This window comes from Motacilla alba, chromosome 9 (genome assembly GCF_015832195.1).
Source record: "Motacilla alba alba isolate MOTALB_02 chromosome 9, Motacilla_alba_V1.0_pri, whole genome shotgun sequence".
NCBI lineage: Eukaryota > Metazoa > Chordata > Aves > Passeriformes > Motacillidae > Motacilla > Motacilla alba.
The window spans coordinates 18,320,860-18,334,360 of record NC_052024.1 but is presented as its reverse complement, the minus strand read 5'-3'; the positions used below and the strand labels follow the sequence as shown (position 1 = coordinate 18,334,360).

Sequence of the window (13,501 nt, the reverse complement as noted above, 5' to 3'; positions counted from 1 at the left end):
AGGAAAAAATCAAACACTCCACCCTCCTAAAAAACCTCAAACCCACACATTTCTTCTCAACATTACAGTTTTCATAGCAGTGATTTGTAAAGGGGCAGAAAAAGTGGAAAGGATTTCAGCTTTTATTTCTAAGATACTTAGCCAGCAATGTAAAGGAATGTTAGTCATTTCTAGAAAACCATGGGAATTCTTTCAAATCTTAAGTATTCTAAGAACATAACAAAATTTCCCAAACAAGATTTCTCTGATATCTTTGGTAAAATGCTGTAATAATTTAAAGTCTTCATAAATACCTAGTGAGTGAAATTAAGACAGAAGGAACTCTTCCCTTCTTCCCCCCCCATGCCAACTACTGTATTTCAGTCATTTAGCTATATCACTTAATTTAAATTGCTGTATGTTATGATGCCTTATTCATAGAGGAATATTAAGAATGCACTGTGTGCATGAAACATGCTTCCTATTTACTAATATTAGAGGCGTTGGGTTCAAAACCTCATTTTAAAGAAAAAGTACTTGTGCAGAAACTCCTTTGGCCTTCACAGTTCAGGAAGGACCCAGTTGTAAGAAGTCCATTTACTGTAACAGAAAGTTCATCTGTTGTAGTTCCCAGTCTGATTTAGATTTTATGCACAGTCATTCCTAAATCCCGAAAAATAGCTCACCTAAATAACCTGATACACTAAATAGAAATGACTGTACAGTTCAATAGGTAATGCTTGCCAACCCTAATGTGCTGTAGCTTTTCATAGATACAAGTGTATATTTAAAGTTGCAGTACTCTGTATTCTAAGGGTAGAACTGAGTCTTGGTGTGGTTTACAGGAGGGCAGGATCAGACAAAACCAGACTACAGAACATGTGTTGAGGAGGTAAGGAGAGGTCAGAGAAGTCCTGGGTGTCCCCAGTGAGTGCAGCTGTACCAGCACAGACACAGCTGTGCTGCCCCTGGGCTGGGCTGGCTCCGGCAGCACCACCTGTGTCCACACACCCGAGCCAGGGCACAGTGCTGCTGGCACTATTACTACAGCAAGGAGGGCCAGTTCCCTCCTCAGTCACTTTGTGATGTACCAAAGATTTGATATCACATCATCCTAAGTGATTCCAGGCTCTGACCCACCCCAGTTCTGGGCACTGTTTAAGTGTCTTCGTTTCATTTCATTTCATTAGTGAAATTCTTCACTACTCAGCTAATAAAACCCCAGTGACACACACACAGTCTGTAGTTCAAAAGCTGCAATCAAATATCTTCAAACTTAGAACAGAAAGCCCTTCTCCAATAAATTCTGCAGTTGGACCAAAATTGGTTTTATTAAGAGTCCACCTTCAGATCATTGTTACCACCGATTTTAGTAAAAATTGTTTTTAACAACAGAAACAAATTGATCCTTGCTGTGTGGCTGATAACCTGTAAGTGTGAAGGCCTTTTGTGAGATGTCTCCCAGTTAGAGCATAACTTGTGCAGAAAAGACATGAAGGTTCATGCTGAATTGACTGCTGATGTGAGCATCACTGTGATTTTTTTCCTTGAACAGTAACAGTAGCTGATTATATATCACGAGCTGAATCTCAAAGTAGACAGAGAAACCCTCCAAAGGAGACAGTAGCCAAAACCAAGAAAGAAACGGTAAGATTTTTTTAATGTGCATTTCCTTTTTTCTCCTCCCTTGCAGCAGAACAGTAAAGGCATGAAGGCTTCAGTTAGCTCATCCTCATTTGACTACAAGTGCATGTAATTTCAAGAACAAATCATTAAAAGCAAAAAGGGCCCAGAGTAAATAGAACTGACAATGATTTGTTGTCTGTTGCTGCAGATTTTAGGGACTATATTAACATTTTAAAATATTATACTTAGTAATGTTGCATTATGTAATGAAATGTGAAAATTGCCCATGGTAAGTCTGGAGAACTAATCCTTAAAACACTTTAGGGATAGAGGATACTACGTGGCATTTTTAGTAACTGGTATAAACTATTTTAGAAGGAATTAATTTTACAAAGATTGTAGGTTTTTGATCCTTTTTCTTTAAAGGATCAGAGTGGCATTACATTATCCTGGAAAATAATCAGAACTGAATAAAGCAGAATTTCTTTACTTTTAAAGTGCCACTGTATTGTCACAAGTTATGCAAGAAAGACCCATTAGCAAAATGCCGTCTTGCTATAGACTTCAAAAGGGGTGTAAAGCTCAGTTTTTCAGTAAACTCCTTCATGGGCTTAGACAAAGAGAAATAAATAAGCATTCTGGGTGTGCTGGGAGTGTGCAGTGCTGGGGTTACATTGGCATGTTTTCCTCAAAGTGGCAGAGCAATATGCCATAAACCACAAGGTAAGTGATCAGATGCTTTAAGTGACAGGATACAGGCACAGACAAGAGATGAACCCTCTTGCAAAGCTGCTGTGTGAGCCAGAGAGAAACTGAGATTACACTGTATTGGTATGTTTTAATAACTCCCCTCTTCTTGTTTTTGTAAGGCAAAAGATGCGATTGATGAAAACAGCCCTTCTGAAAAGGCAGTGAATGGTCCTGCCACCACCTCTGGGGATGAGCCTTCTAAACTACAGCACAGCCCTGATGAAAAGAAAGTCACTGTTCAGGAGGATGGAAATAATCAGGAAGAAGCAGTGCTGAATGGTGTTTCATAAACTGAAGTTCCTAGTTTACAGTTCTTTTACATTACATTTAAAATAGTGCTTGTATAAGCTTGCCAAAGATAGAATATGGATCGCCAGTCTTGACACCGCACTTTCAGTTCCTCCATTTTGGAATACAGAAAGGGGAGGGATCCTGGAGAAATCATATGTTAAACATACTTTGACACCTACTGTGTTATAAATATATCATCAGATGTGCCTTGAGATAGTATATGTAACATTTAAATAAACAAAATTGCTGGCTATAGGAAATGTTATTTTGTTTTCAAAATACGGCAAAGATGTGAGGGGGATCCCTAACATAATACTCTTTATGAAAGCATTAGCTGCTTTTGTTACATTTTTAATAATATGCAACCACTTCTTCACCTGAGGAATACTAGAAAGAAATGCAGTCTAAAATATTTTGCACTGAAATGTAATTTCTCCATTAGTTTAGTCTGGAAACTGGTCTGTTTTAATACATGTTTTTTAAATGCTGTATGTAGAGGAAAAATCTGCAGACCACTGGAATGCATTTGTTAAATTCTCATAATCTGCAGGGATACTGGGTGACATTGGCAGTGACTGTTCTACATTGAGGCTTTGTTTGGTTTATTTATTAAACTGTACAGTATTTAAAAATCAAACATAGCTTTAGTTAACACTAAGCTGAATTAGTCATGTCCATTAAGACATAACCTGAACTACTGAAAAGATCAATTTCCAGAAAGTTTATTCTGTATAAACTACATATGTTAGTCCTTAGTAGAGTATTTTTATTTTTGTTTTTGGTTGTTTGATGTGCAATATGTTTTTTTTGTATGCTGGTAGTAAAAGAAAATAAACTTTGATCTTCCATCTGTTGACTGTTTCTATCAGAAATTTAAATTACTATTGATTTTAAGGTTTTCAAGCTGTTAACTAACAATGGAAACCTACTTGTGAGACAGCTTGGACCTTGAACTTTTTTTCATAAGCGTTTCTAACATGCTGATCTTTCTTTTGTTAAGGCAGTGGTGAAAACACCAGTTAACAAGTCTAAAACCAGACTCCTTACCTTGGAGAACTGCATAACCTGACTAACATATATAGGCATTAATGCAGATGTAGTTTTTGATCAGTTAAAGCATGGCACACCCCCCCATCTTTCAGGTACGTGAGCCAGAGCAAGGAAGCACCAAACAGGTGTGGAAAAGCATCTGGTAGCAAGGAGGTGTAAGAAGTCAGAGCAAAGGGTAGTGTTGAAGTTGAACTGACTGAATGAAAAAAATTGTCTTGCCTGATTTTGTCAGAAAGGACAAAACCAAGAGTTCTTAACCAGCTGCTCTACCTGACAGCTACAGCCAAGCTGTGCCAAGCAGCAACCTGCGTGTACACTTTGTCATAGGACTTCAGTGTTGGACACTCAGCAACAACACTCCCTCTGGGACAACACACCCCGTTAAAAGCTGCAACTGAATTGTGCACAAGTATCTCAGCTGATGGGGCAGGCACAGGAGCGGATAAAATTTTTAAAAGTTATGTAATAGGTCAGTAGTATTTGGCTGGGAAATACTTAAGTACAGGAACATTCTGCATATGGCTTGGCCTGTGCTGCTTCCAGAGATCAGCTGTCCTTCACCCTGCTTTAAATCCTGCAGCAGAGCAAAATTACTGCCTTTTTCGGGAGGTTGTAATGTGAAGGATTACTGTGGTAATCCTTCCTGAACTGCCCAGAACTCATCCACAGCAATGCTGAGGCACAGCAGGCAGCACTCGGGATGAGATGCTTCCAGCAGCACTCCCAAGTCCAGGTTCTGGCAGTGGAAGCTTTCAGCCCCACTGTGTTCATGCCCGGGTGGGCATTAACTCCCAGAGGTGCTGTGCAGTGCTTTGCCGTAGTAGCAGAAACACTGGGAAGATTCTTGGAGTATGAATGTGCTCCCTGGCCCCAGCTGAGATCCTCAAGAGCTCCTGGGTGTGAGAAGCTCCATAAAGCACAAATCCAGCTGAGGTATCAGCAACTGATGTAAAGAGTTCCCGTTTTCCTAATCACCATAAATACAAACCTCACTGAGTGAGCTCTGGCTTTGTAGTGTACAATAATGTATAAAGCTACAGGACTTCTATTACAAATATGGAATTTATTAAATGCTATCAAAACCAGTCAAAACTAAAAGTTACTAAAAAAGTCTGGGGCGTTCCAGATCCATCAGTAACACTTAACCAACCTTGTTTTTCCCAAGGCAAGGACAAGGGAGTACATTGTTTCCTGTACTTTATTTCTCCAGGCAGAGACAACCACACATCTCTCCCAGTTCCTCCTGTCCAATAAATCCTCTTGGTTTCTCCACCCCCTTCCCAAACACGTTCAGTGTGCTAATTTTAGCAGATGGAAGAGCAGCAGCGTGAACTTTAAACAAGACCAGTTCAACAGAAATTGGGTGACAGCACATGAGTCTACCTGCGCCTGGTAACACACACTGGCCACACCAAGTTACTGCTCTCAAGCACTCAAAGTATCTGAGTGGCAGATTTTGCTGTAATAAAGAACAACCATGAAAAAAAATCCTTAAGCTTCACTCCCTCACATATTTCCAAAAAAAGTGACCAAGTGGGGAGGGAAGTACCTCCCTGGATTTGTATTTCCAGCTTCATTTATATTAAGTCAAAGACTGACATTAGAACTTTTCTTAAGCCATTTATCAAAAATAATCATTTGCAGGGACAAACCCTCTGAATGAGTGATTTTCTTTCTCATTCATTTTTTAGCTTGGTCTTCTAGTAGATCCTTAGCTTCATTGATTTTGGCTGCTACATATGGAGATCCACCTAGAACAAAGAGAACCTCAAATTAGATGATAAAAACCTGACATTTGTCTCCTGTGTTGATAATAATGCCATAGGATACAGGAAGAAAGAATGTGGTCTTTCTGCCAGTTGTAGAACAAACTGGACATGCCTGAAGGCACCCGAGTTCGGTGTCAGACCACTCACTCCTGTTAGGCTGCTTTTATTTTCCTGGAGTGGTTTTTCCTCCAGTTTTACGAGTCATAAATGAATTGGTCACCACTGACTTAGCACAGTGGTGGTGAACACAGAGGCACGGAACTAACAGGCCTGCAGATAACCCTGCCCAGCGAAAGTGCTGCTGTGCCAAGGGACCAGTTCAGTTTTCAAACAAGGCAAAAAACTACTCAGGGAGACTGAGACAGAATCCACAGTGGAATGCACCAACACTGTAAAGCCATGAGGGACAATGACTCTGTTGGTAGCGTGTATACCATTAACTGCACTATAATGTTTTACTTGAAGATTAATGTGTTTAGGTCACGTACAACACAAAATGCTATCTTTAGCTCCTGCATATGTTCAGTAAGGTTAATTTTTAAGGTAACTTTCACTTGATAATACTTATGAAAGGCATATCCCCATGGATTATTTTGGATTTTGGTGCATAGAAGTAAGGAATTCAACAGTCACTTTAAAGGAAGCCATTTTACCTTTTAAGCAATGATTAAGAAGTTAAATGTCAAACACCAACACATTATTCTGACTCACTGAACAGAATCTAGAATAGGTACAGATGCCCTGAGTTACTAACTTTAGGCATGACTGGATTCTGAGCCTTCAGAGAACCACTTAGAGGAATATTTCATAATTTAATGTCTCCAGCAGCTGTGCAAGGCTCAGTATTTGCCATTTATGGGGAACTCCTGAGTCACATGGACTCAGACTTTGAAGTGGTATATAAAACACACAAGGGTCCTCTGGCTTTTTATCTAAATTTAAGGCGATTTTAAGTCTCATTTTAACAAATCATATTCTACTGTGGTATTCACAGAAGATAGAGCAGCTAACAAACTGACCTGCTGAACCTTCTGCTTGGCTTTAAAACATCCACACACAAAAATATGCTATAGATCAACTTGGATTAAGGTACCCCAAGATTTGTTTTCACTCAGTTTTCTGTGGGTTTCTTAGTAGTTGAGGTGGTGGTTATGTCTGACTTCCTCCCTACACAATTCTATTCATCTGTGTTAAAAACATGTATTAACTCATCACCATTACTTAATTTCCTTACCTTTATCTGGATGATTCAGAAGCATGATCCGTCTATGAGCTTCTCTAATTTTATTTCTGTTGGCTGTAGGGCTTTGAAAGAGAGAGAAAAACTGACTTAAGGGATCCTCATGAAATTCCTCAGTCATCAAAAGGTGTCTGACAACAAGTGAGCACTCTGTCTTACCATCAATTCTCTAGCTAACACGTATGTTTATCTTTTCCTACTACTGATCTGTAGTGTCTAAATCCTGCAGAGGCTTTCTAGGGCTTTTCCAAACACTGTATGCTGGCAAAGACATGCTACAGCAGTCTAATGGGGTGGGGGTCATCCGCACAGTTAAAAAGAAACAGAATCGTGCTGTAATTTTTTTTTTTTTTTGAAAACTTCTTAAAGGCTTTAAGGCAAAAAAATTTGCTTGATTTATTAAGGTAAAAAAATATCCAGAACCCAAAAAAAATTCACAGTTGAAAGTTCTTATTTGATCAATTTGTGTATTTGGCCTTATGTGCTTTGGCAGGGATTGCCACCATAGTCAGACTTACAACGTGGTTCTGACTATGAATTTATTCCACATCCAAGAAGTGGGTTTGCAGCACCTTCACACTGCATCCACCTGGAACTCCTCAGCACTGACAGGAACCACAAGGTAGCATCAGAATTGTGTTCCTCACACCAAGTGAGCCCCAAGGCTCCCTCAAATGGCTTCTTTGGACCCCGTGTGGCTTTGGAATACTGTATACCTTTCATTTCTGATCAATTTCCTTTACCTCACTCCTAGTATTAAAGCTGCTTCTCGTTTAGTCATTTTGGGTTCAAATCCACCTCTGTAATAACCACCACTGAAGGCCTGAAAGAGAAAACTTATTAGCTTAAAACACACTAATTTCTAAGTATCAGTTAAAACAACTCATTATTGCTTTAGCAGCTGCTGAGCTTTTAGTCCGTAAAAATGGCAAAACTTCTCACTTGTAATAGGAAATTCAGTTGAATTAGAGCATCATTATTTAAATAATTACTTAAACTTGCCCAAACAAGTTCTCTATTAGCCAGTCACCACCTGAATTGCAGCAATTAATTGTTGTTACAGACAAAATACAGGAGAAAATACAGCAATGCTATACAGAGACAACAGTCTGTAGTTATTTCACCAAGTAAAGTTTCAAATAAAAAAAAACTTACAGGTTTTGGTAGGTTGTGAAGGGCTTGTTTTACCTGTGGCTCCATGTGCTTCAAAGCTTTTACTGCATAGCGACCTTAAAGAGACCAGCGTTGACTGAGGTTAAATATAGCTCCTTGAACAAACATTTACCAATTCAGTGCAACTGGCAAACTTGTCAGTTACCAGTGCAACTGGCAACTTGTCGATTAGAGTGTGGAATAAACCTTTTCGGGACATGAAACACTAAGAACTTTGATCTTTTGTTTCATTACAGCCATTAACAGAGGCTCTCCCAAAAGAGCGCCCGGTACCAGCTATTAAACCGCCTTGAGGCACGGCTCAGCAGCGCGGGCTGCGCCGCTACGGCTGCGAGCTCAGTGCCGCCCGTGCCCCACACACCTGCGAATCCGGCTGCCGCTATGGCCAGGCCGACCGCCACCATCGTGCTGGCCTGCATGGGAACGAACACACACAGCGTTTGTTTACCGCAGGACAAGGGCGGAAGCCGCGCCGGCAGCGCGCCCAGCGGGGCGGACGCGCCGCCACCAGCCCGACCCGGCACGGCGGGAGTGACACGCTCAGCTGGGGCACGGCGAGGGCGGCGCGGCGGGACCGCCGAGCCGCGGGCACCAGGGGATCCCGGCCCGTTCACCGCGGGGGCTGCGGGGCCCTGGCTCCGCGCACAGGACCGAGCCGAGCCCGCGGGCCCCCGGGAGCCGCCGGGCCGGGCACGGGCACCCCTCACTCACCATGTCCGCCCGAGCGCGGCCCGGCCCGGCCCGCACCCACCGGCCCGCCGCAAACCGCGGCCGCTGCCGTAAAGCGCGGGGCGGGAACGGCGCCGGGAACCGCCCCGGGAACGGGCGGGGCCTGAGGGAACGGGGCGGGGACAGGGACAGAGGGGCGGGGACAGGGACAGAGGGGCGGGGACAGGGACAGAGGGACAGTGACAGGGACAGACGGGCGGGGACAGGGACAGAGGGACAGGGACAGGGACAGAGGGACAGTGACAGGGACAGACGGGCGGGGACAGGGACAGAGGGGCGGGGACAGGGACAGAGGGGCCGGGACAGGGACAGAGGGACAGGGACAGGGACAGAGGGACAGTGACGGGGACAGACGGGCCGGGACAGGGACAGAGGGGCGGGGACAGGGGTAGAGGATGGGGACGGGGTGGGAGCAGGGGATGCGCAGAGCCCAGAGTCGCGGCGTAGTAAAACTGATAGTACAGACCTTACTGTTAATGAAATCAAGCGATTTCGACCCTGATCCAGAGGCTTCTCGCACGCCATATTCTCCTTTTCGCTTTTTCTTGAAATAAAAGTAGTTTTTCAGTCCCTCCTGAGGTGAATTTGTCCAGTTCTGGGCTCCTCGGTAGGAGAAAGACAAGGAGCTGCTGGAGAGGGTCCAGTGGGGGCACAAAGGTGGTTTGAGGTCTGGAGCATCTCTTGTGAGGAGACACTTGGGAGCTGGGCCTGGTTAGCCTGGAGAGGAGACCTCTGACAGGGGATCTCATCAATTCACATAAATGTCTCCAAGAGGATGGTGCCAGGCTCTTTTTGGTGTTTCCCAGCAATAGGGCGAGGAGCAATGGCCATAAGCTAAAACACAAGGAGTTTCACCTCGACACGAGGAAAAGCTGATACACAGTGTGGGACAGGCTGCCCTGGGAGGTCACGGCTCTCCCTCTCACCCGGACGTGTCCCCGTATCACCTGCTCCAGGTGACCCTGCCTTGTTGGAGGGGTTTGGACTGGATCACCTCCAGAGATGCCCTCCAGCCTTGGCAGTTCTCTGATTTCTCCCATTTTCCCTGTCTTTTATTCCGGCGGTGTGCTCGGCACGGCTCTGCACGGGCGGGCACACGCTGCGATTGCTGAGGATTGCTGTGGATCCAGTGGCGATTGCAGGCATGGCACTCGTGTTTGAATGTTACTAATAACATAGTGTCATCTGTTAATAGCACGGTGTCGCACACGGCGCAGCAGTCAAGTGTCCGTCTGTCCGTCCATGGTTCTGGTTTGAAGGTGCAGTTTTGGGAACTGAGAAACTCAGCAGGGAGACCACGCCAGCCTCTAGCCCTGAGGTCCTGCTGCAAGTGTCAGAGCTTAAGGCTGAGTCCTGCTGTCTGCCTGACCCTTAGTGAAGGCTTTTCTGCTGTCCCCTGTGCTTGTAGAACTTGTCACTGTCCTCGGGACTCCCAGAGGACCCAGTGGCCAAAGCCACCTGCCTTTTGGCTGCTTAAGGTCTAGGATTCACAAGCCCTCACACAAGCAGTTTGGTGTCACAGCTGACCATTGGCTAAGAAACTTTACTAAGAAATTTTATGTCCTTCCTCTTTCTCCCCAGTCCCTCTTTAGAGGAACTGGTAAATCTACTGGCAAAGAGGCTTTTGCAAATTTTTACTTAGATGTTTTTTCTATAGTGAAATTTCTCATTTTTAGAGGGAAAGGACAAACGTAATGAAATGTGCAAACTGGTCTTGGAATGGGGTTGATAATGTACCTTATTCTTCTGCTGTAAAAGCCCTTTAAAGAAAATCCAGAAAGGAAGATCTCAGGATCTTAAGCAAGCCTGTGTTTGCTTAAGAGATTTCGTCTTTATTAAGGAGAAAGGAAAATTAGTGGGAAGGGCTGGCAAGAGTGGAGGTGGGATGAAGGAATTTGCATTATTGGTACATGTAATATACCAGCAACTGGACAAGACTGGGTGGAATAATTTGAGTTTTATTATTAGGTGAAACAATACAAGGCATCAAGATGAAATGCCATAATTCCTTTAAAGCATGCTGTATATATTTTTACACTTAGACAACTCAGGCTTTGTTTCTTCCCTCAGTTGTGCCTCCCTCTCAGAGATAAAGGAGAACTAAATGTGTCTCAGCTTGGACATCATGGAGAGTGAAATCAAAGTTCTGTTTGCTTTGCCTGGTGAGTTCATTTTACAGCACCTTATTCCTCTGCATCGTCTATTGCTCAGCCTTGTGGTGGGGTAGGGAAGGTCATTCCCAGGGGAAAATTAATAAGTTCTAATGGGCTCAAGTGAAACAGGTGCATTACAGTTCTTATCCACTCTGAAAAATGTCTGTATTTGAAATCAGGAGGGAGGCAGAATTATTCAGTGTTTGAGAAATATGCTCTCAGTTGGAGTATGCAGCCTTTTATTTTGCCTGTGTTCCTAAACTGTTCCCTTTCTATTAGCCAGAGAAACCCTGACGCTTTTTCAGTTTCTTCTGTCAAGTGTTTTACTGTACTGCTTTCTTCAGATTTCCACTCTGGGGTTAAAATGCCTCATGATAGAAGATTGGTATTGGAAGCTTTATCTTATAGGATGATCCAAAGCAGCTGGTACATGGTACATAAAGAAACTTGGCTGTTTAACAGACTCTTTCTGCAGAAATCTGGTTGTACTTTCTCTTAGCTGTGTCTTCCACAAACTGAACAGAAGGTGAAATAGATTGCTGTGCTCTCAGAAGGTTTGTGGTGTAGCTGTCAAATGCCTTCAAAGCTGTTAAACATTTGTTTAAGTCAAAATCCCAGTTCTGTGTTGTCACATGCACAACTGGCCAAAGCCTACACTGCTTGTTCCTGTATGTGCAGTGACTGGACTAGCAAGCTGATAAAGGCTTGCAGAACTTCTACTTGGGGCACGAATTTTTAACACATTTTTTAAAATATTTTAAGATACTTATAATGAAAATTTAATTTAGCTAGATTATCTTGGGGATTTTTTTCCCCTGCCAAATTTGTTCCTGTTTTTCCCCCCTACTCCACCTTCTTTGGCTATGCCAGTCTGCCGTTTATAATTTTCATATATTTTTTTCTTTTTCTTTCCATTCATCCCTTTTCAAATTCTGCTCTCTTTTTGTCCACCCAGCATACCAGAGTACAGTGCCACACTCTCTTACCTGTGGCTAAATGACCTTGGTATATGTAGCATCACTCTGTCATTACACTGGTAATCATAACTATTAGAGCATAGTGTGGATGACACGAATTATGAAGTGAGATCCTCTCACTTGCTAAGAATGGTTGTGGATTTTCTAATCAAGCAAAGCAAGCTTTCAGTGTACTTTGGCAGCAGGTGTGAAGTATGTGTGACTGGCAGGTATCCATGTTCATGGTACTCTCACGAGAACTGACTGACACAAGAGAATCTGACTTACAGGGGGCATTATTTGACTCCCTGGCTGAGTTATAAAGCAGGTAAGGTTGCTGGAAAGTGGTGGAGGGGCTATGTTTGTCATTGTGAGTAAATTAGTCACAAAACTCCCTGAAGCTGAGCTAGGGAATACAGAATCTAGATGTGAATATGTTTTCTTGCAAGAACTTTTAAAGTCAAGTTTGATACTTACCTTTTTTACCTGTATTGTTCTGGGTTTTGCTTCTTATTGAGGGCCCGGTGAGGAGCATGAGACAGCTTGAAATTAACAGGGAGTCTTTCTAATGACTACAACACTGAAATTGTGCATAACAAGTGGTCTGGAAAATTGCAGTTCCTGCTGGAGTGACACTGAGCTGGCACAGGACACTGACATGCAGCCCCTCTAGTCTCAGTGGCTTTCACCAGGGACCTGTTTGTGAAACAAAAAAGCCACAAAAGTTTTGGATTTACCTAGACTTGGCTTCTGTTGCACCCTGAAGTGTTCCTTCAGGTCATGACTGTGACATCCCTTCTGGGAATCCCCCAGTTTCCATCTGAGGCAGGCATTTTAAACAGCTACAGCAGAGCACAGGGCACTTTGTCCTTCCTTTTGCACCTCTAAACCAGTGTTTGCTTCCCTCACACTATGAAAGGCAAGGACACTGAAAGGCCTAGGTGTAGTATTGATGATTTGGGTCATGTGTCCTGCTTTGTAATACCATGCCAACACTTGAGGAGGAAATACCATCAAGCCAGGATGTTTTTCCCCCAATTCACACACTCCTAAATGTCCATTCTTGTGTCTAAGGCCCCATTCCATTCCCTGGTGCTAATTGAAATGTTTTATGAGCTTTTAAAATAGTCTTCTGTGATTGTATTCTTTCAAATAGAGAATACCACTGTGAAATTTGTATCAGTTGGGTTGTGGAGATGGCGTCAGCTGCATAGGAATGGTTCATGTCATCATGGCCTGATCCCTTCAAGAGATCACCATTGCCACCGATGCTCTTCACATGAAAAGGGTGGTGGGATTTAGCCAGCAGCTTACCCAGAAGGGCTCTGGTGCCAGAGGTACTGATTCCCTTGGGCAGGAATCCCAGTTGCTTAAGTTCCACTGCAGTTAGAAGCACTTCATTTCAGGAAAACAAACCTGGGATGGGTGAACCGAAGCTCAGCCTCTAAATTGTATTGTAGGGCCTTTTATTTTAAGCCAGCTGGTGCTGAAGTGAGCTTTCCTCAGAAAGGCTGAGTTCCTGCTCATTGGTGTGACCATTCAACCACTCAAGGTGCAGAATCTCTTCATTAAATTATGGCAAATAATGGGCCACAGGATAAGACAGCACAGCAACTGTGTAGCTGCTTGTGAGTCTTTCAGAAATAATGATACTTCTTCACCTAAAATGTCCAATTAATACCAAGTCATGTCTGAAAATGTAACAGTAACAAAATAATATTTTCTTGGTGGATGCATATGGTTTTCCTAACTACTGTTTATATGCCCCTATCAAACTTGCTGGCA

At 43.2% G+C, this 13,501-nt stretch overlaps 2 protein-coding genes across 3 annotated transcripts in view; one reads left to right on the top strand and one right to left on the bottom strand.

The window, feature by feature from the left end:
• Window positions 1-3,494, top strand: part of FXR1 (FMR1 autosomal homolog 1) — a 31,748-nt gene extending 28,254 nt beyond the window's left edge. For both annotated transcript variants that reach the window (XM_038145683.1, XM_038145682.1), the window contains 2 exons: window positions 1,535-1,626; window positions 2,475-3,494. In XM_038145683.1, the coding sequence (XP_038001611.1) occupies window positions 1,535-1,626; window positions 2,475-2,645 (263 nt within the window). In that variant the 3' untranslated portion in view covers window positions 2,646-3,494. The remainder of the gene's footprint in view (window positions 1-1,534; window positions 1,627-2,474) is intronic.
• A 1,245-nt stretch (window positions 3,495-4,739) lies between these two features.
• On the bottom strand, window positions 4,740-8,698 carry DNAJC19 (DnaJ heat shock protein family (Hsp40) member C19). Its single transcript, XM_038145684.1, has 6 exons — window positions 8,590-8,698; window positions 8,240-8,291; window positions 7,861-7,934; window positions 7,449-7,528; window positions 6,700-6,770; window positions 4,740-5,447 (listed from the first exon to the last, which is right to left on the bottom strand). The coding sequence occupies exons 1-6, from the start codon at window positions 8,590-8,592 to the stop codon at window positions 5,377-5,379; spliced, it is 351 nt and encodes a 116-aa protein (XP_038001612.1). The 5' UTR covers window positions 8,593-8,698; the 3' UTR covers window positions 4,740-5,376.
• Window positions 8,699-13,501: the final 4,803 nt, after the last annotated feature.